Source organism: Gouania willdenowi, chromosome 12 (assembly GCF_900634775.1).
Source record: "Gouania willdenowi chromosome 12, fGouWil2.1, whole genome shotgun sequence".
NCBI classification, from domain to species: Eukaryota; Metazoa; Chordata; class Actinopteri; order Blenniiformes; family Gobiesocidae; genus Gouania; species Gouania willdenowi.
The window spans coordinates 20911246-20934560 of NC_041055.1; the positions used below are offsets into that span (position 1 = coordinate 20911246).

General features: G+C 38.3%; 1 protein-coding gene across 6 annotated transcripts; it reads right to left on the minus strand.

Annotated features, from left to right (window-relative positions):
* Positions 1 to 1352: 1352 nt before the first annotated feature.
* cabp1b (calcium binding protein 1b) lies at positions 1353 to 18755 on the minus strand. 6 transcript variants are annotated; one of them, XM_028463070.1, is made up of 8 exons: positions 18064 to 18755; positions 7306 to 7473; positions 6491 to 6521; positions 6255 to 6398; positions 6053 to 6162; positions 5889 to 5963; positions 4906 to 4978; positions 1353 to 2347 (listed from the first exon to the last, which is right to left on the minus strand). In XM_028463070.1, the coding sequence occupies exons 1-8, from the start codon at positions 18625 to 18627 to the stop codon at positions 2322 to 2324; spliced, it is 1191 nt and encodes a 396-aa protein (XP_028318871.1). In that variant the 5' UTR covers positions 18628 to 18755; the 3' UTR covers positions 1353 to 2321. The 6 variants fall into 6 exon arrangements, with proteins under 6 accessions (XP_028318871.1, XP_028318876.1, XP_028318875.1 ...); XM_028463075.1 differs by lacking the exon at positions 18064 to 18755 and adding an exon at positions 13137 to 13169; XM_028463074.1 differs by lacking the exon at positions 18064 to 18755 and adding an exon at positions 11340 to 11464.
* Positions 18756 to 23315: the final 4560 nt, after the last annotated feature.

Genomic DNA, 23315 nt, shown 5'->3' on the forward strand with positions numbered 1-23315 from the left:
AGCAAACCTTCGACTTTCATCAGGATTGTATTTTGAGTTTATTTTGGAAATTTCGACTTTAATCTTGTCTTTTCGACTTCAATCTCAACATTTTTTTCGATTTTATTCTTGACATTTCAACTTTTTGATTTGCCCAATATTATTTTTTATTCAAAATTGTTGCTACAAAACTGTCAAATCAAATAAATCACACATCAATGTGTTCTTGCCAAGTTGGAATTCTCCTGAACTACCACTAGGGGGAGTTCAAGAACTACAAGCAGTTTGCAGGAGGCATGGAAAGGCTGCCTTCAACCAATCAGAGCCAGCCTTACTCTCCTTAGATTACCTGTTGGTTTAGGTCAGTGGTTCCCAAAGTTCTCACAGTCCTGTACCCCTTCAGACATTTAATCTGAAGCCATGTACCCCCTACTCCTGCACCCTTAAAAAAACACAAGAATTTAATGTCATAAACAATGTAGCCCTACAGTGAATTTCACCTATCCTGTTGAGGATTAATATTTAACAATAATATCTAAAATATTTGCATTTCCTGAAGAAAATGCAAGTGAGGATGCAGATGTTGGCCTGTGTCGCACTGCACTGCATTAGCAGTAACCGAGCAATAGCATTAACCTAGCATTATCCGTAACATTAGCATAGCAATAGCATTATTATTGACCTAGTATGAGCATTGACCTAGCAATGCCAACAACCTAGCATTACCGAGCATTAACATTAACTACTCTATTTATATTCTAGTTTACAATGTTGTCATTGTTTTTAATTTTTTATTCCCATACCCCCTATGACAATTTGCGTACCCCTGGGGGTACCCGTACCCCACTTTGGGAACCTAGGGCTTAGGGCACGTTATTGTTTTGCATCCTTTGTACAAGTCGAGACAGTATCCTGGTCTTTCTGGTGACATTAAATAACTATAACTAACTAAAATATAGGTAAAAACCAGTAAATGACTTTGTTTCTTTTAATTATTTAATTTGTCACAAAATTTCAGCAAATCCTGAAATTGAAATTATTTAAAGCAATAGTAGAATTATTATTATTTTTTTTTAAGTGACCATTTTGCTTTCATTTTATGTTTTGTCGTTATGAATGTTATTTTTTCTTATTTTCCCTGCATGTGTTATGTTCAACTGAACACGTTCCTCATGAAAACAAAAATATCGTTAAAAAATAAGATGTTCTTCAGAATCACACGCCGCACTCTCGTTGAAACAGAAACATTTTTATTTGATATGTTTTGCTACAAATTGCATTTTCGTCATAACATGCATAGTTTCACACGGATTGAGGCGTACAATACCAACCTAAGATTTCCCTTTTAAAAATCTGATTTATCGTACCTCCTATGATTTAAACGTTTAGTGCATCCGTCCCTATAACAAGAGGACATTTCAAGCATTTGTTTGAGTCTTACACACAGCATTTTTCAATAAAACAGTAGATTAATATTTTTGTAAACTTTCTTTGGCTCTTCAGATAAAGAGGCTCAAACTGCCCTTGGACAAATATTATATGAGAAGATAAATACATTGGTATAGACAAGATAAAAGGTTCAAAGTAAAACTCAAAACAACAATTAAGAAAATATCATATCTCTAACTAACAGATTAACACATTTAAACCATCCTGCTTGTTCCATAACTCAGTATTCAGGCAGGGTGCAAAAACCTACATGTAAATAAAAAGCCCTATCACATGAGCAAAATGTTCTTCTTTGCAGGCAAAATAGTTAGTTGTAATGCACATAAAAATCACAGCAAAATAGTCATATTGTTATAACTTAATGTTACACATAATAACCAAACAAAACAGTCTGTCCTTATTGGGGATTTACCCACAAATGTATATAGAGCAAAAACATGAAGAGGAACACCAACAACACACGCAAAGCACAAACAAATTTGACAAGATCACATGAAAAGTTTCTATATTGCCTTTTGTACTTGTGCTCAGTTTATTCTCAGCATTAAAGTTACTGTGCCTCTTTCTTTTTTTTTGGTTGTTTGCAGCGGTCCTTAGAACATTTTTTCTTTGTGCTACGTGTTTTCACATCACCGTGTGTGAGAGGAAAAAAAAGCTCAAGTATCATCAATTATAATTATATTATAAGTAATAAACGCAGCCCCGGGATTTTTTTGTTGTTGTTTTTCTTGTTATTTCTTTTAGAAAAAAACAGCATTTGTAAAAGAGTAGCTTCTGGCTACGTCAGTGTGGCAGTTGCAGGGTAGGACTGATATGTTTTTCTTCATTGTGCATTGACAGATTCCTTAAGGTTTCCAAGCCGAGGTTTCCGGTGCTGTAGCGGCCGAGCTCGCTCATCGGGACATCATGCGCACAAATTCTGTAAATAAAGGAAAAAGTTGAAATTTTCTTCTCACTCAAGACACCCTACTGTATAATCATGAACTACATCAATATGCATGTATTAAATCACAAAGGCTGTACATCATACAACAAGTTGTGTGTTAATTGTCGTTTGGTGCTGCAACGTTTAAGAACTTAACATTGTCCCTAAATTTACAACATTTTAGAACATTTTGTACCGTCATAAAATAAACTCTACAACTAACGATGATATATAGTAGTAAAGCAGCAATTTCTATAACATGGGGTGTTGTTTTGATTTTAATCTCTTGGTACTGTATTTACAATGTTATATGATTAATGAACTGTGAAGCTGTTTTTAGTATATTCAGTGCACTTTAAGTCAGTCTGCCCAGCCCACATTGTGTTATTAAGGACTGCTCAAACATTACTCATGCACTCGTCTAATTAAAACAGTTAATGCTATGTACTGTACATGTTTGTAATTGTGGTATCGTAAAAAGTACATGTGATCCAACATTTGTATTATATACATTTTCCACCAAAAAAACAGATTTTTTGTAAACCTCTTTGTGTTTGGTTTGAAAGTGGGATTAGATAGTTAAAAAAATATTTGGTCAAAATTATGGAAGCTATTGAGCATTTTTTAGCCGAATGTCGATCGACTGTCCAATATCAAACTAATTTGTCACGATTCGGCTTCCGTGTCCGTACATTCCATCCATCCATTTTCAGACCCGCCTGTTCCTGTTTTTCAGAGGTGCAGGGGTCCGCCGTTGCCTATCTCCGGCTCACACAGGGCACCAGTCCGTCGCAGGGCAACACACAGACACACAACCGCTCACACGGCAATTTAGAGACTCCAATCAACCTTAAAGTCAAGTTTTTTGGTTGGCGGGAGGAAGCCGGAGTACCCAGAGGAAACCCACGCAGCATGAGGAGAACATGCAAACTCTACACAGAAAAGATCCGATTGTGAGCTGTGAGGGGGACGTGCTATCCACTAAGTCTAAAACCATCAACATGTTGTATTCATCAATTCCAGTGCTTGAAATTGCCAGTAGTTTGTATTTCTGTCATTTACCATGCACGTATTTTGGGTTACTGTGACTTCGATCCGATCCCACAATGCAGTGTGGCTGAGATGTCATAATGGTTATATTGTACATGCAAAGGAACAGGAATTTGTGGGATGAGCAGCAGAGCTCAGTATGAGGGCTTTTACCCTTGAAAAATGGTCAAATCTTCTCAGCCAATGGCAGGCTTGGATTCATTTAAAGCACTTACAAGCACAAAAAAGCTTATTAGGCAACAAAATCACAAGCGTTGCCAGGCAACAGTCGGCCATTTCCAAGAAAACCGGAAGGCTTTAGTGACGTACACACTGTACCGTGGCCTCAGTAAACAGTTTATACATACTGATCATAGCAAGTTCATTACAGATTATTTTGTGACGTGGGTGGAAATCTTTTGAAACCAAAAAAATTAGGCAGAATTCACGTTCCAGCCAGAATGTGAATCTCTGGGGTCTCACATGTATCGTTATGCAAAAAAAAAAAAAATTGTGCCACATTTTTATATATCATAGAGCAGGGGTTCTCAACTGGTCTCACCCTGGGACCCACATTTTGTCATAGTCATCAATCGCAACCCACTTTTTTTTTTTTTTTTTTTTTTGGAATTCAATCAACCAAATTTAGTTTTTCAAAAATAGATCTTGAAAAAACATATATAATCTTTTTTTTTTTTTTTTTTTTTTTTTTTAAACAAATCTATATATTTTCCTGTGCAACATGAATTTCATAGCATGCCTGTCAAAAGAAAAGTTTATTTCAAAATAAAAGACAAGTCCAACATGAGACATTAAATAAGCCATTTATTTATTTTTAACCAGCTGTCCGCGACCCACCCAGTACAGGTCTGCGACCCACTTTTGGGTCCCAGCCCACCAGTTGAGAATAGAGTAATGCAAGACTTGACCTCTATTATAAGCCTGTAGCTGACAAAAACATTGTATGCTCATAGATTGGTGCAGAGCTACAGATTAATTGTTCTTATTTACAAGTTAAAAGAACGTTTTGGGGGGTTTTCTTCATAACCTGGATCCATAAAATAAAAGATTCAATTTTTGAACTGGAGCAGTGATTAAAGTGCTATTTAGTCGCATATGATTAATTCCTTTTCAGTAAGAACGAATAATGTTGGTGAATTTAGCAAGATTGGCATTCTACACATTAGTTGTTTATCCGTTTTTCCTGTAACGTCTCTTAATCAAATATGGCTTTAACATCTCCACTGATGACCTACATTCAGGCTGTAGAAGGGTAAACTATGTTTGTGCATCTGACATCAGAAATACATTAGAATATTTTCTTCCCTGGAAGCCTGAATGTACTGTATCTTCTGCTCGGCGGGTTAATCTATGAGGTGAGTTAATCCCTATGACACATAGATAATCTGACAGACAGACCTGTCTCTTCATCTCCTCACCTCACAAGCAGTGGGGGGGGGGGGGGGGGGGGGGATTTAGATCTACACATGTTGACATATCTACTTAGATCCAAAATAATGTACCTTCAAAGTCCACGTGTCCATCTCCGTTGAGGTCGATGTCTCGTAGGATGTCTTCTAGATCTCTGTGGCCAACCTAGAGATGAAGGGTTAAAGGGCCCATGTTAAGCTAAATTAACTTTTCTGTGCTTTAAACATCATAAAGTGCTATATGGCCTTCATACACAAGCCCAAAGTGTTTTTTTTCATTGATTCCCTCAATGGTTAGTTAGAGGATGATTTGCTCCTTTCTTACTGCAGGGTGAGCCCAAACACCTCGCTCCAATTTTGATGACGCGTTCCCACTTTGATGACGAATGTGACGCGGCACTGAGCTGGAGAAGCCGCGCCTCCAGGAAGCTCTCTGCCGTGATTGACATGTAAACAGACACGCCCACGAATATGTGCATTGAGCATGAGCTCGGCTACGGAGTGGGTGGGAGGAGGGCGTCAGTGTCCCGCCTATAAACACGCCCACTCATGAATATGCATAAGTAGGCCGCAAATCAGCGCGTTTGTGTAGAATTTCTCAGAAAGTAGAAATAGTAATTTATTTCGGTCATTATAAACATTTAGATCACATGTCACATGTTTTCAGAGATCTTGTACATTACAATAAAAAAAGAAAAAAAAACATGTACTTTAATAAAACATGTATTTTAAGAGCTAAATTGATTCCTGACCAAAGGGGTTTAGGCTAAAGTCAAGACTGCCTAACCCCATTTACAACTGTGACACTATTACCAAAGATGGCACATAATACAGTTACTGTAATACCAACGATGTTAACACATAAGCACAAAACTTGAGCCTTTAAGTGACTTCTCAGAGGCTAAAACTCTGGAAAACGCGAAATTGGGAAAATAAACCTCAAATGCAATGTTCTTGGGATTCTTAGAACAAATGGAGATGGGTGAAAAACAGAATGACAGTGGGACCTTTAAATAGGAACACTGGTGAAACAGAGTGTAGCGAGAGTGATGGATGGATGAAGACAGTCTTTATACCTGTTGTCCCAACAGCTTTTTCATTGCTTCTCTGAGCTCTGCTGTGCTGATCTGTCCATCACCATTAGTGTCAAACTAAGAAGACAAAGGAGTGCTTTGATGTTCGAACACAAAGACCCATCAGTGATACTCTCTTTCCCCCTAAAAAGCGTGATGGTCTTTACCTCTTTGAATGCATCCCTCAGCTCCTTCACCCCAATCATATCAGCTGTTTCAGCCAGAAGCTTTGGTCCCATTAGCTCAACAAAGTCTTCAAAGTCAACGTGTCCTCCTACTGGGGAAAAAAAAAAAATTGCTGTGAACCTTCACAGATGCCAAAAAAAGAAGAATCACACAATTCAATGTTGCTCTTTCAGTTTTAGTTACAGTTCATGTTGATCTGCTGACTCAGCTCGATTAGCTCCATCTCGGTTGGCATGTAACCCATGGTTCTCATGCAGTTGCCCAGGTCTTTACAGCCAATAAAGCCATCTTTGTCCTTGTCAAACTCCTTGAACGCCTCGCGAAGCTCTGGGGACAAACACCACAGTAGCTGGATATGTGATCAATGTGCTTACTGTCTATAAAAAGCCTTATTTCTAGTTGTGTTTGTATTGACATACCATCCATTTCCTCAGGCCTCAACTCTCGGTCCTGTGAGGGACACCAAAACAAGGTTAACTTCCAATCTTATTTCATAATCTATGTTAATATAAACATGCGATCAAACAGAATTCTCCATACAACGCAATGCTGCAAATGACAAAATATATCATGATGCTCTACAGGTTCAGAAGTCTTTGGGTTTCTTTACAGCTAGAGAGGAAAACGCTGCAAAGAAAAGATGGATTTTAGGGCAGTTAAGATGATATGTTTGTTTTTCCAAGCAAGAATCTGAGCTTTAAATCTGCGGCTTAGTTGTGCTACTGTTAAACTGAATAACTGTAAAGCATTTGAACAAAGCTAGATGTAAATCCATAATACGACACACATTAACAGTTCATTTAATTACAGAGACTCAGCTTCAACCATTTGGATAGGACATTGGAGACTTTTCCACAACAATACTGTTTTATCATCCTAGGTAAAAAAAAAAAAAAAACTTGGACTTAAGACAGAGACAAAGAAAAAAAATACTATTCCGCAGACACTAAAACCCTTATTCAGCATCCATTGGATTAGCATCTTCATGCATAAATAGACAAACACAAAAACAGATTCATCCAGTAGTTTTGGGATTTCACACAAACTACCAATGTAAGAAGGTTTTTGAGACATTTCACTCAGCCCCGCCCCTCTTTCCCACATGCAGCGAGTGCTACACCTGGCACAACGCAGGAAGGTGGCGACCGCAGTCAGAATGAGAGTTGGTGTGTTCTGTGTTGTGTGCTACTCTTTCTTATCAAGCATGCACGTGATATTTTCTGGACTTACGTACAGCCTGTCGGCTCTCAGCGAAGCCCTTGCGTAGAAAGATGCATGCAGGCCCCAACACGTTGTGCATGTTGGCTCCGTTCTGGGCCAGGGCCACTAGTGGCTCAAGATTGGCCCCCCCAGATCCCCCCTCCTCACAGGACTGCACTGCTTTGTAGTTCTTCTTCTGGTCCTGGAGCAGCATCCAGGGTGGGGTGGGGGCAGATGTGGGAGCAGAGGCAAAGACAGGGGTAGAGACTGTGACTCATTTTGTTGTCGTCAACAAGGAGCCAACACGGAGACATGAGGGAGGCCTGCGGGGGTTCAAAGGAGGACCAGAGGTGACTGACAAATGTCGGTCAGTCGTAGAACGGTGAGCACGTCACGTCAGTCAAAGAGGCACGAGGTGTCAAAGCATGACAGAGCAACTGATGCCATCTATGAACGTATCCCGAGTCACCATCCTGCATGGTTCGATCTACATAATGATGGTTTACTAATCACTTTACAACGCCTAACCCAACCAAAAGAATCTCTTCAATATGCCATAGATTTCTTACTAAACAGAAAGTGAAACTATGGAACTACTTCTTAACACACGCTAATATTTGCTACAAGCCATTCTTGCTATGTAACTTTAATTTTACAATATTACAAACAAGTTGCAGGTATGTGTTTGTGCTCTTATTATGAAAGGTCAAAAGGGGATCTAGTTTTGTATAGTTCTTTAGTCTGTAAACATGTAAGTAATCAATTTAACCTAATTATCTTAAAGAGACTTTTTTTTATTTATATAGAGAGAAGACATAAAAAAAAAAAAAGATTTTGTTGTTCACAGTGGAGAACAAAATAAACTTTGAACTTTTGTGTTTTTATATCTTTTAATTTATTATTGTCCATTAAAGACATTCTTGATCAATTTTATTTAACCTTTTTAAATAATCACTTTTAATTCAAATGTGGGTTGAGTTCACGTTTTCACTGATATAATATGGTTTAGGATTTAAGGAGTCGGAGGATTTCTGGTCATTATTTTCCCAAAGCTATGATGCCTGAGTAATTGCAGTTATTGTCCAAATAACTGCATTATTTAGGTGAAAGAAAAATAAAATGAAGTTCATTATAAATTATATTTACATAAATGTGTTTGTATTAAGTGTCTCATGTGGATTTATATATAAATTCACGTAAATGTCTATTCAACAATACAAATGAACGACCTTGTAATCAACATAAAATCCAAACCTATTTTATCCACTTGAGACTTTTCATTTAGGGACAATTGCTCATTGTGTTTTCTAAGAGGACGTCAACTCAGCCGTTTAAAAATAAAAGCCAATTAGCCGATCGACCAAAGGGCAGATGTTGCTCTCCTATTCTAAACCCTGGTTAATGAGAAAGCCACAGGTTAATCAAAATGAGATAATTACAGCTTGGCCATGAAAAAAAGGCTGTTTCTGAATAAACTCTGCACTATCAGCCTGATCCAGGAGACAAACTGCCCTTTTGAACAATGGTTTCTGCTCCAGCTGAAAATCTTGGTCAAGCTCGGATGCACAATAAACTCAAAATGATCTATATAAAGTTCCTCCAATCAAAGACTTTTGCGCAAAGTAGCTTTGATTTGTTGAAAATGAACAAAAGCGCTTTCTGCAGCTTTAATACTCCACAATAATATTAACCCACCACCACACTCCATACGCCCCTTATTCAAAACATGACATTTGCAAAAATCTATAATAAAGAAACATAGGACTGGGCAAAAAAAAAAATCAATTTAATCGATTTATCGATTTTGTAGATAAAAACAATTTTTATCTTACAAATTTGAGTAAAAAAATAACAATAATAATAATTTTTTTATTTTAATATTTTTTTTCACCAGTTTTTTCGGACTTCTTCACGTTCCGTCCTTGTGGGTTACCGTAGCGCTATGTGAGCCAGCCCCCTCTTTGTTTACATTTATTTACCCTTTGAGTAGGCTGTATGTGTGTCACAGGCATGTTTCATTTTTTATTCGCACTGTACAGAGATGCTAAGGAAAGAGTTATTTTTTTTTATTTGTAATGTTATGTTATAAAATATGTATTTATCTGATTTCTTAATCAGAAAATTTGCTGTTGCACTTTTGCTTAAACCTGGGTTAAAACTTGTAATTTTTGAACGACAGAGCCTTTACTTTTTATTTTGGGATTGTTTTATGCATTTTAACTCTTGAGGACAATCACAGCAATAAAGTTACACTTTTGACAATATATCTGATGTCTGCAGTCATTTTTAAGAGCACTGAAGAAAAAAAAAAAATTGAAAATGTTATCAAAACTTGAATTTCTCTTTAAAAAATTCGAGATTTTTTTTTCTAGGCAAAATCGCCCAGCCCTAAAGAAACATATGTACCGTGCACTCTTCTGCTGAAAGCAAACATACGCATCATTTCATTCTCTACAAATGACCTTCACGCTCCATCTGCTACAACGACAGTCCTAATGCCAGTTCATTCCCACAGTTCTGGCCGCAGGAACGGATGCCCACTGGGTAATCTGACCTAGTGATGCATGGAAGAGGCTGTCCGTGGCCTTGTCGTGCCAGAAAGGTACTTTGATGGCATGAGCTTGCAGTTATATAACAAAAAAGAAATAAAAAAAAAAACAGTGTAAAAATTGTAAGTTGTGTCACAGACCAAACTCGAGCAACAACTTCTACATCCCTCCAATTCCATTTTAGCACAGATGGCATCAACAGTTGCTTATCATATTGAGACTCCTCAAGGATATGCAGCTGCTGATCTGAAGAAGGAAAATTCTATTTGCGGGACAGTCTCTCTTCTACACTGATGGTTCATTCATGCATGCACTGATTCAAAGAGGACAGCAGATGCAAGGGCTTGTAAAGTGGATGCACCAATACACTTAAAGTCCCAAAGCCTGCGATATATAAAGGTGAAAGCATGCCTGTTGAGAAAGTTTCCACTGACTGACCAATTTGGTCCCTTAGGTGCGGGTTCAACAGGGCAGTATCCTCCACTGGCTTGGGAAGGTGGGATTCATGTATGCTGGCTGTATTAAAAGGTTGGTGGTCATAAATAACTATGAGCAGGTCAACCTCCGACCTTTATGTGCCTTGCCGTAATGAGCCAAGAGAGAAATTGAATTTCCCAGTGTCCATAATGTGGTTTAGGTGGACACACACAAATGAAAACATCAATGTATATAAATGTTTTTCATCCATTTTAAAGAGCAAATCTCCTTCGAAACAAAACTGACAATCAACAGGAAACTATCAGAAGGGTTTTTGTTCTGGTGTCAAGGAGGAGAAACAGGTGTAGGATAAGCATGCACCAAAGTCAGGAAATCCAGGGAAAGGCAAAGCACAGCAGAAAGAAAAACCTCAAAGCAGATCTTACCTTCTTGGTGAAAATTTTAAGCGACTTTACCGAGTTACCCATGGCAAAAATGTTTTCTCTTTAACTTTGTCTTTGTTAGTGTGCCTGTATCCAAGTGCACGTGTATGCATGTGTTTCCGCAAGTGTTTCCAGGCATGCATTGGAGTAAGAGTGATTAGAAAGGGAAAGGAGGTTCAGTGGGTCGCTGGCTAATGTGAGAGGACACTTGGGAAAAGGCAAGGAGAAGAGCATGGAGATCATCAGGAGAAACAGTGGGACAAGAAGGGAAAGGTGGAGGAGTATGCAGGGAGGACATCGGAGGGAAAGGACACTGAGACAAAGAAGGAGAATGCAAACAAGAGGTATACGGAGGAATCAGAATCACATAAAGATACGTAGGAAGAGGGAGCATGCATGGGATCACCGTGAGATGCAAGTGCCAGGAGTAAAAAAAAAAAAAAAACGCAAGATTGCTTATTCACTCTCTCCAGCAGTGTCTTTCCTCCCTCCCACCCCTCTTCCCTTTCCCTCTTTCTCTCCATGTATCCAACACTCCAGCTCTCCCTCCCTTTTCCCCCTCTTTTCCTCTCCCTTAGCTCAGCTCACTACTCCACACTTTCAGACAAGCTCTTGCGAATGTGACAGAAAAAAAACCCTCACTCGGACAAGCATATTACCTTCCCCTGAGCGAGACGCTGAAGACACTAATCCATACACACGCACGCACGCACACACACACAAACACACACACACAGAGAGAGATGCAAACTCTTGCACACACTCGATTAAACACACATGAATATGGGGCTGCAGAGCTAAAAATATAACACTCGCTTTTTCTCCCTTTAACTCCAACGCCAGCTTCCATCCCCCTTCTTTTTCACACACACACAAACACACACACTTAATGCTCAGATCAAAGCTAAAATGTGAACAAAAAAAGACACATGGATTCTGGAGAATGCAAAAGAAAGCACATAATAATGCAAACACACACACACACACACAAACTGTCTTAAAAAAGCTCTCTCAGCCTCATCTCGTGTATACACGTGCGCTCTGTTGTCGTCTTGCATAATGTCTGAAAATGCAAGTCGTTTTAAATATGGAACATTTCTAAAAACAGGATAACACACATTGGTACAGCAGTAGGCATAGAGTGGCAGGTTGTGTCTTAAAATATCAAAATAAATTAAATGATCATTCAAACGTATTCTTCACATTAACAGTGAAACATATGCACTTAATGGAGAAGGAAGATCAGCACACAACACGTACATGGTTTGATTGTCATGCTTTTATTTTGTTCCTTTGTATGATATTGTTAATGTTAAGTAAAATGCTGCAGTAGAAATGCTACTTTTAGCAAAATGCTATTCTACTTGTTTTAAAATGTGAAGCCAAATAATGACATCAATAACACAAAGATGACAAAGCCTAAAAGAGCTTTGAGATGAACGTACAACTTTCAAAGGATTTCACTTGACGTCGCATCATTTACATTGACGATTTTGGAAATCATTTGGAAAAGATTTGGATAATCTAAATGCGATTTCTTTCCTCAATATTGCAATTGCGATTTAATATGTGATTATTTTTTCAAGGGCCTCTTGTCATGTATTTTTCAATGAACACAAGCAATAAATCAATCTGTTTCTAGATAAACAATTTCATATTTATTTAAACTTTAACTAAATATAAAATATACATTTTAAAGCACAGATTACAACAATAAAGCAAACAAATCTGTGGCTTTACCTCTTCAACATATCTAACTTCACGTTTCACGAAACATGTGGACTGCACTTCTTAAACACTCTCTGAACATAACAGGACAGTCTATAAATAAATAAAATAAACAGATATACAGTATATATATAAAATGAAGATCACTAATATCCATTAATTTCAGTAACATCACACATACTAAAGTGCAGGAAAAGTAAGAACTAATATCTGCTTTAACCAATGGGATGGTTTTTAGGTAAATCAAACTCCCAACAAACTTAAAATAAATTATTAGTAAAACAAATAAAAAATAAAATAATTGCAGTCTGCGATTAGAAAATCGCAAATGCAATTAATCATTCAGCCTTAGTGTGAATGCACCTTGAGAAGTAAAAACCCTTCTATGCATCCATCTACGGGACTTTACTGTACATCTCATGATGCAATGCGTGAAAGTTTTCCGACAGTGTCCGTGTCGTTTACAGCGGAGATTAATAACTTTCAAGCGGCAATTTCACATTTTTACATGTTTTTTTCAAGCAAATTACTTATAAGGCCTATGGATTTATCTGTTTAAAAAGGTATCGCCATCAGTAGCTTTGAGGCAGAATCATTTTTTTCAAACAGGTCTTTTTATTCCTTGTCTAACCAGATCAGATGGGAGGTCTGTATTTGATCACTACATACTGTAGCAACAACTTCCACCCAATGCATAAAGCCTCCTCTTCATGCATTCATCTTCTTACCCGTTTGTAACTGTTTACGGTTATGGCGTTTTGCTGGTGTCTATCTCCAGCTGTCAACGAGCACCAGGCGGGGGGAACATCCAGAAGAGGACACAAAACCTAGACAGATGGAAATGTGACAGAAAATTCCCATCTACACCTAAAAATGATAGTATCATTGATAAATTAGCTAAATTAAAAAGAAAGTGTCTATTTGTATGGTTGCCGTACGAACAACCCCCGGTGCTATTGGTACGGTTACCGAAGTACACGTACGGAGCGTCTTAGGTTAAGGGTTAGGTTATAACCCAACATCGCAATCATTTTTAGTGTTAGGTTTAGGCTTAGTCACGTGACCTAAACTGACCAATGACTGACCTATCACGTGACCTAAACTGGCCAAATTGGGGCGCTGCGTACAGATCGAATGTCGATATATTGATACGCCAACTGTACGGATAGCCACAGTGTTGCCAATCATTGATTAGCCACTTGCTAACTGCTACTAACACTATCATGGCTGACGTTATGCCAACAACAAGTTACATTTACTCTTTTGAACTGAAAAAAAAAATCACAGTCCAAATTCATGGATCTTTCATACTTGGTGAGTGTTTTTCTGTTGTAAAATGGCACCAAAATAGAGAGTATTAATAAAAGTAGAGCGAACAGTGAAGCGTCCAGCACTAATATTCAGTACTTTACCACTTCCTGTCGACCTTGTCTGTGATTTTAAATGAACACAGCCCCAACCACCAAAGCTGTTTAAGGTTTTAGGCCCGTTCAGTATCTGCACATAGCTCGTCTGCATTGCTCTGGGAATGATTCATCCAGCCTCGCACCGGAGGCTCATTGTGAACTTCAGAACACATCAGACGTCAGACACAGGGGCCGTCAGCTCTCATAATGTCAGACCACAGCGTGCACGGGAACCGGATCCATCCTCCTCTTACAGAGTCCATTTCTCTTGTCACTCTAACACCTACAGTAACTCACTCAAGAATTCAGGATTGGCAAAACTTGTTTCCCATGCATGTTACACCATTATGCCATAATTATGTAATAGATTTTTGGGTAGGCTTATGAACATAGTTGTTTCGGGGTTTTGGCATTACTCAAAAGTCATGAATCCTTCAACCATTGTGCAATTAAGGAAAAAGAAGCAAATTGAGTTGATGTTTCATCCGCTGCCGATTCAAGGATCTGTGCGATGCAGAAGGAAGGAGATTGGCATAATTAATATTAATTATTACGTTATCTTCTTGATAATAAAAAGAAAAATGTAATTATTTCATCAAGAGGGACAATATTCTTCTCCAGAATATTTTTTTCTGAGCATTTTCTGTGCACATATTTACGTCATCAACATCTGTGTTAAAAAAAAAAAAAAAAAATGTGCACAAAGAAAGAGGACTTGCGTCATCTATTTCATGTGCAGACTAGAGACGTCACAGTTCTCCTTCTTTTCTTTTGGATCAATTTGGCTCAAGTTGTCTGACACCCTTCAGAATATATACTGGGATATTTATGGCTTATTTCCCTGCATGTTGGTCTGTGACTCATTCGCCCCGTGTCCTTGTTAAGCCTTGCACTGATTGTCTCCTTCAGTCGCATTGGTCTCCATAAACATTGAGCATATTCGTGCATGTTTGACACTTATGCTCAGTTGTTCGTCTGAAGAAAAAGGGTTTAAACAACAAATTAGGTTTTTCTACCTCCTGCTTTTCGGAGGCGCCGGCACAAAAATACCCAGCGTGTCTAAAAATAGCTTGATACACTGTAGACATGCTGGAGGCATATGGTGAGGTGAATACATTGAGGTTGCTCTATTTTATCTTTTATCTTCACTCATATACATCATTTTCCTCATCCTTTCCTGGGTGTCCTGAAGGTCAAGATAAAAAAAAATGGGATTGATGTGGATGCAAGGATAGATGGAGGAGTAGATGTATAGAGTGGCAGCATGTGCAGGAAAACTAATGGAGAAGGTGAGTGGTTAATCTGTGTTAGAGGACCTTTCCTCACATTGTCTCAGAGCTGTCAGTGTGGTGTGATTTGACAAGCGTTTCCTCTTATATAACAATTATCAGGTCTGCCAGCAAATCCAATGATTTTTATCCCCTCTGATTCATCCAATTTCAGCCTTTCTTCACTTTCCTTCCCCTGCTACATCGATGTGACACATTGTAGAATTTTCTCCATCCTCCCTTTTAGTTCAAGTTCAAAGCCAGTGGCAGAAATGATGCTTGCTCCCTCTGCTGGGTAAAAACCACATTACTCACAGATGTAAAGATGAAAGGAAAAAAATGAGGATTTCATCAGTCAGAATGTAACCACTTCAAAAGGAAACCAGTAGAGCATTTGCAGCGTTTCTTTGAGTGATTGTAAAAAAAAAGGTCATTCAAGGTCACATGAGCTTTCACCATCAACATTTTGACGCTCACGCTCTGTCTCATTTATCATATGGTATATCAATATGATGGACATTGTATGATTAAGAAATGGAGGTGGGATTATATCATTGAATTACAACAGTAGTCATGTCAAAGCGCTATCAAAATATACAAATCATGAGAAAAAAAAACCTTCCTTTTGAGCAGACATATTAATAAAATCATAAGTGCATATGGATCTTATCTACTATTTTGAACATCTCTGATTGTTTTTCGCTGTTGGATTTTACTTGTACACAAGATTTGTACTGTATTGTATTTTTTTTTCTTGTCTCTGCTTAAAAAAACAAAACGAATGAATGAATGAATGAATGAATGATTAATGATATGAAACTTGCATAATATACATTCAGTTATATGTAATGAGGACCAGGGTTTTAGTTTTTGTCAGTTTCTGTACGTTTGTTGTTTTGGTGGCATGTTTATGAAATGTGAGTGAGTTGTTTTAGTTTTTTTCTTCCTTTTTTTCCAAGACAAAACAACCTTACCTAAAACAAAAAAAAACAAGTACGCCCGCCTCCAATCTCTCATAATCAGGTCTTGGTGGTCTATTTTTAGCTTTTTAAGAACAACTTCAGCTGGGATTGTATACAGATCTTGGTGTTACATAATGAAAAGGGAATTGTTTATATGGTACAAAGTACATTAAACATGACGGTGCGGTCAAATGGATTACAGTAAAAATCATGACCTGGTGACATTCGGTTTTCACACATTCCCTATATACGGCGCACTCTCACACAAATGTTAATGTGTGCATCCAACTCGCCTTCACTTACAGAAATGTGTGCAGACACTGGTAAACTGCATCAGAAATGATTCATGTCTATGTTCTAACTGGAATTAATTGATTTTGAGGGCTCTAAAATTGACTAAAACCCATAAAAAACATTTCACAAAAGCCGTAAATTCAGCGCTTTCAGATTAAAAACACGAAAAGGTCCAAGGCCATTGCAGTCACGGTTGAAAAAAACAAAAACTTCATTCATTTTTGCCACAAAAGATGGAGTTTGGTCACACTTTTCCTTTCTTTTCTGAAATTGCATCATCAGCTGTGCGGGCGTTATGTAGTACACTGCTGCATGGATTTTTTTTGTCTCACTGGAAACCCTTAAGACTGATTGAAGCTTTGGCCTGGATTGAAAGGAGTTATTTCTGGAGCATATTAGAGCACAAGGAGGTAATTGTCTCGTCTTGAGCTGGTTATCAAAAGGATTGGAATGAAAGGAGGAAAAAGATGAAAGCAGCGTTAGACTGAACACTCTGAACCATTGCTATTGTACGTTTAAAAAAGTACAGGGACTGACAAAAACCTCTTTGTTATTATTATTATTATTATCATCAACATCTTCTGTACGGCTTGTGTTTATGTGAGTGGCCAGCGCTGGACCACTGAAGTATTTTCCACACAGGCTGAAATCTGATGCCATCATCGCTCCCAATGAAAGCACACTGTGGAAGTAATGGACACCAGATACATACAGGAGAAAGATTTCAACTATACATGCATTCATTTTTAATCCGCTGGGGCTGGAGGTGCAGACGTGTGCCATTTAACAGCCTGCAGCTTCACATGAGTACTGTATGTACAGTGCTCCCCGTGCTTAACTGACCAACCAAATCTCAGCAGTTTTCCATGTTTTGGAGTAAAATCCTGCTTTTACATGAATTAGAAAAAAAAAAACACACTTATTCTCCAAGTGATACAGTTTTTGGTCATTCTTTATTATCTAAATGTGGCAAATGCTTTATCACACCACCATCTTTATAAGAGTGTGTTCGGAATAGGATCTTTAAATATTCTTGTGAAATATAGCAATTTAAACCAAGTTAGATTGCAAATGAGATGGAGGCTCTACTGTACATCACATGGGTGTCAAACTCATTTTAGTTCAGGGGCCAAATACAGAGCAGTTTGATCTAAAGTGGGCCACAGATTTTAATTATGCAGGAAACGAGTAATTTCAACATTGCTGTGCCCTAGTTTACACTTATACGCATACATAAAAGACGAAATATCTCAGAAACCGACCATAGATATCAGTCCCAGGATCTTCACTTTAAATGTCCTTGATTTTGTGATGAACTTCCTTTTATTTAAGGCACATATTATGTCATAATTTGAGAAAGATTTTCAGTTTAACATTAAAAATGACTCCAATCGTGTGATAAAAGCACTGGGAAAACTGTGAGCTCCAGCAAATATTGCTGAGTTTCATTTACACAGTGATTCACGTTTTCTCTGTCATTTTTACTTTCTCCTGCGAGCCAAATTTGATGCACCAAAGGGCCCCCGGACCATGAGTTTGACATCTTGTGCTTTATATTCAGTTTTTTCCTGACCTTTTGAGGCAATGCCCTGTTTATGTCTCTGTTAAGATTTGGGCAACATTTCATTAACTCTGGATTTTTTGGGTTTTGTGCTAAAAGGTTAAAGCAGAGGTGCTATAATTAGATTAAAGTCCACTCCACGTTAAAGGTTTGATCCTCCTTACCTGTCCAAAGACAGACTTCACTATGGGATGCAGGCTGGAGTCACACTCAGAAGAAGCTGCGCTCTGTCTCTTGGACGCACGGCTGGAGGCGCGTTTGGCGGGTTTGATGATGGGTGGGCTGGTCCCAGGCTGGTCCGAGCTGAGGCTGGAGGTCGATGACCCCGTAGTGGCCCGCTCACCGGTCTCGAAGAAAAAAGCCGCTGCGTCCAGGTTTTTCGGGTAGGACGGGGTTGGAGAAGTTCTTCTGTCGGGTCGGTGTGACGGAGGCGGCTCGCTCACACAGGAGTCCGGGTGTTGATGGGTGGGTTTGGGTTTGGGCTGATGCCTGCTCCCCCTGTGCCCAGCAGCACCGTTCTGCTGCCGTTGGCTCTTCTGATGATCACCTGGATGTCTGGAGTCCGTGCGCCTGGGTTGGCACAGAGGTCTCCGCGCACTGGGCTCACAGTCCTCCCCGCCTCCAGCTGCGATGGGCTGATGTTGGCCGCGGTGGCTCCGGGGACCATGATCCGGACGCCTTTTCAGCAGAGAGGTGCTGGACTCGCTTTTAGGCAGAGACGAGCTCATGGTCCGTGGTCTGTCTGCCGACAGGCGCAGTGAGGATGAGGATGGAGGACGAAGGTCGCGCGTAAAAGAAGAGGAGGGTCTTCGCCACGTGCAGGTGTGCACCCCTCCAGCACAGTCTTCAGTTCAGTCCACACATCCACACTGTGCAGCAGCATCACCTGACACCTGGCTGTCAGTCACGTGATACACACACAGAGGAGGAGGAGCGCAGTTTGAATGAGAGCAGCGCGCCAAAAGTTCATTAAAACCCGCGTCACGTCACTCAGGATGGAATGAATGAGTGGCCTGATTATCTTTGCTCTATTTTTGATCATATATATATATATATATATATATATATATGAATATTGGATTTTAACACCTTTTTCTTTGACTGTTTTTTTTTTTTTTGATTGAAGCAAATGTCCAACATGGCCCAAAATACAAAAAAAAAAAAGATGACTTATCTCAAAACATATAGTTTCAATCAAATAATAATACTTCAAAGAAAAGAAGTGCTCAAATGCAATTTTCTAGGTATCAAATATTCATTCTTCAAGCTATTTTTTGATTTAATTTATTTTTTTCTTTTGGTTGGAAAGGTGTTTTTGTTGAAAAGATGATGTTTGATTGAAAATACCCTTTTTGATTGAAGCAACTGTTCCTTTGATTGAACTATAAAGTCACAAATGTAAATCCATAGATCACACAGAATGTTCCTTTGATAAATTTATGAGGAGTGCACCTAAAAGTGTCGGATTGCAACACAGGTTCTTTCTCATAATTTCCCATCGATTCACATTTTGAGGGGAACAGCTGAGCGGCTGCCATATTAGGTCAGTCAGGTTTACACAGGGAGAAAATGTGGATAGTTGAACTGGGATGTGATGGTTAAAGGAGCCAAGCAGTCAAATAATGGAGATTTGTGGAGATGCTTTGAAGGATGGAGTATTTAAAACAAATGCTGTTTGTTATATGATGCTACATCTCAATTCTGAAGGAATGTGCACACACCAAAACCTCTGAGTGGAATTTGCATCTGTGAGTTTCCTGAAGGCCATTTAAAACTTTGGTAGTGTATTTTTTTTTTTTGATGAATTTCCTGCAAACCAAGAACAATCAGGGGATGCATCGTAGGTTTTTCACCTGTGAAATTATAGGTTAATAAAGTTCCAACGGAATAATGCTGAAAACTACAGCCTCGTGCCAATCCTGAATTCATCCTCATCCCATTTGCACACCCGGGTCACAGAAATCCTCACAGCAGATTTCCACAGATGCAGTGCAGAAGTAAGTCATGATGTAGATATATATGCAGCCAATTAGGCATTCAACCTCTCACGAACAGTGTTTCAGTGCAAAGCAGAGAAACGAGCAGCTTTTGCCCTGTTCTCTCAGGGGGATTTTTGTTCTCTGACATCTGTGTCTCTGTCTTTTTCTGCTCCAGGGAGAGACAAACTACCTCATCTTTTCTCTGCTCTTCACCAACGGGCTACTTTAACTTCCCCTTTTTCCTCTTTGTGCCTGATACTAAACTCCATCACTCTGCACAGTTATTATCATGTGTTTTATTGTCTCACTCATCATTCTTCCTTCTTTTCTTCTTTGTTTGAGTCTATTTGTCTAGAAATGATGATCTATACCAGGGGTCTGCAACCTTTACTCTCAAAGGAGCCATTTTGTCTAATCTCACTTGGATTAAAGTCCTTCTGGAGCCGAATAAAATACCTTCTCAATGAAGACAATTCGGTGTATACATTTTTATACAGTTAAAATAATATCGAATAATTTCATGAATTATTGGATTTGAAGGGCTAGGAAATATACCTTGATTTGCTAATTTCTTGCAATTTATCAAGCGTGTACCTTAAGCCGGCATGTTCACAGTTAAATAAATCTGTCCCCACACAATGAAAATCTCTAATTTCTTCCAGAATAGTGTTTTTGTTGGTTTAGTTGTCTTACTAGGGAAGCTGTAGAAGTTACAGGAGGTGAAGTAAGAAGGTGGCAGAGTTATTGCACAATGTGATTTATTTTCAGGTGAACATTGTTTTTCCATAATTTTATTTGAAGTTAATGTCATTAATCATCAATACCATCTGTAAGAAATATTTCATTATTTTAATATTTTTTCAAAGCTATAGGGAGCCATTGCAAAAGAGTGAAAGAGCCACATGAGGCTCCAGAGCCGCAGGTTGCAGACCCCTGATCTATACTATTCTCTGTTTTGCTTTTTCACCCTTTCTCCCTTGGTAGCATCGGACGTTCAGGCCTCTGGGAGTAATATGGCCCTATGAAGACAAAAAAAGGGATGGAAATGAAAAAAATATACATATTTTATGCAGGTAAGGTGTGAAAATCAAACACTTGTATTGGAATGTGGTAACAACACATTAAAAGCACTTCATTAAATCAGGCTGTGATTTGACATCACTCTCACCACTGAAGCGCCACGCTAGACATCTCATGGGATTGAGATTCCCAAACTTGGATGGTACCGTAATTGGTGCAGAGCATAGACAGCTGCTGCCTAGTGTCCAAAAAGTCCAGACACTTAAAGGGAATATTGTCACATTCTAACAGTAAATGAGCAGCACAAGCTTAAAAAGAAATATTGTTTTCACCTGCAATGTGGGTTTAGATCAGGGGTCTGAAACTGTTACTTCACTGAATAGTCTGAAGGGTTACCAATTTGAAAAGCTTCTTAAATACCAACAATCACCATTTGGTCTTAAAAAACAAATGTTGACGGTTTCACTTTAATTAGAGGGTAATTTCCATTTTTAAATCTCTTTTAAAAACACGTCTTTTTGCTATGGCTTTTAACACATTTTCTTTTAAATACTGGTGTTTCACATTGTTGTACATCTGGATTTTATGTTTTATTGTGCAGCACTTTGGTCAAACCTTATTAGTTGTTAAATGTGCTCGATAAATGAAGTGAATTGGATTAAAAGACAACAAGGAAGGCGAGCAGTTACTTTAAAAGGACACTTTATTTCTCCTAATTTATGCAATCGTTTCATTTTCATCACATTTCCTAGAAAATTATCATCTTCATATATATTTTCCTAGCTACTAACAAACAGCTTTTAACTAATCGTACAACATGACATTTGTAAAATGCAACAATTATGTCGTATTTTGCAAAAATCCAGCTTGCGTTTTAAAAAATACATCTTATATATCATATTATGTCTAACATGCCACAACCCATACACCAAATCTGCAACACTTAAAAATATTTGACCCAATATTTCAGTGAAAATAAACAGTTAAATATGGTTAATTTGATACTAAAACTTTATCAGCAGTATTTAGCTTTACTAAGTACTAACTACTGTACATCTCACATATGTATTTATCTTTGTGAGTTTGTATCCTGGAAAGTAAATACATTTTTAAATGGAGCTCATTGGTGACTGGATCTCCTGAGGGGCCCTTCACATGGTCCACAGCAAAGAGTGCAGAAAGACCCTGTGCAACCCCCCCCCCAAAAAAAAAAAAAATAATTGGTTATTCAAGCTGAAACCCAAATGTATCAAATCTAGCTGCGTCTTAAGAGAGCAACATTTATTCATCAAACACTGTTTTGAAGGCATGGAGGACCAACGGAACTCATTAAAAGTGAATTTATGTATTTCTTTGCACTCCAAAAGTGAAGAGTTGTTAACTTATTTTGCATGGAGCTCTCTCTCTCTCTCTGTGACATTTATCTAACTCTGTCCCTTGGCACAGTTTAATATCACTGAAATATTAATAAGCAACCTCAATAATTTACCATAGAGCAGCTTGGGACCACATCACAGGAGAAAAGTACACTCATCTGCATCATCAAAAACATTTAGAGCAGTTAGTGTAATATTTACTTTGGGATAAAATCCAACTCGGAGATGTTTTAAAGTACAATGTCATAAAAATTTCATGTATTTAAAATGTTTACATTGCATTTTACTAGGGATGGTTGAAATTAGCTTTTTTGCAGATATTCAATACGGCGATATTGTCCAAAACAAAATATTCAATTTCCAACATACATAATACCAATAGTTACACAGATCCCTTCTCCACCAACATAATTTTAGGTCACATGGTATAATTCTCTATAGAAATAACAGGTTAAGGCACCTGTGTCAAACTCAAGGCCCGGGGGTCAAATCCGGCCCTTTAGACCGTCCATATCGGACCGCAGGAGAAAGTAAAAAAAAGACAGAAAAAACATTAATTATTGTGTAAATTCAGTTGTAAATATCTCAGCCATTCTAAATACACAAATTCAATGAAACTCCACAATATTTGGAGGATTGCAATTTTCCAATGCTTTTATCACATGACTGCAGTCATTTTAAATCTTAAATTGTTCAAAGGGCTCAATTTCCCTGAAATTATTTGTCATAATTTCCCAAAGTTAAATCAAAATTGGTCACAAAATCCATAAAATTTAGAAGAGAAAATCCTGCAGGGACTGATATCTGTCACTTATCTACTTTATGTATCATTTTACATCCAAGTGCAAACTTGAAATTGCTTGTTTTCCTGCCTAAAAACTGTGGCCCACGTAAGATCAAACTACTTTATATTTGGCCCCGGAACTCAAATGAGTTTAACACCCCTGGGCTATTTTTAATGTGATGTCCCGCTTGATTTTGATCAAAAATGAGCACCATCTGTGCAAAATAGGAACACTTATAATAAACATATTGTGTATT

Excerpts from the sequence above, each read along its gene's own strand:
- cabp1b (XM_028463070.1), bottom strand. The coding sequence starts at position 18,627 with ATGAGCTCGTCTCTGCCTAAAAGCGAGTCCAGCACCTCTCTGCTGAAA. Across the intron at positions 6,163-6,254 it reads TCAGCAGATCAACATGAACT|TAGGAGGACACGTTGACTTT; the intron begins GTAACTAAAACT and ends TTTTTTCCCCAG. Across the intron at positions 5,964-6,052 it reads TGAGGGATGCATTCAAAGAG|TTTGACACTAATGGTGATGG; the intron begins GTAAAGACCATC and ends TTGTCTTCTTAG.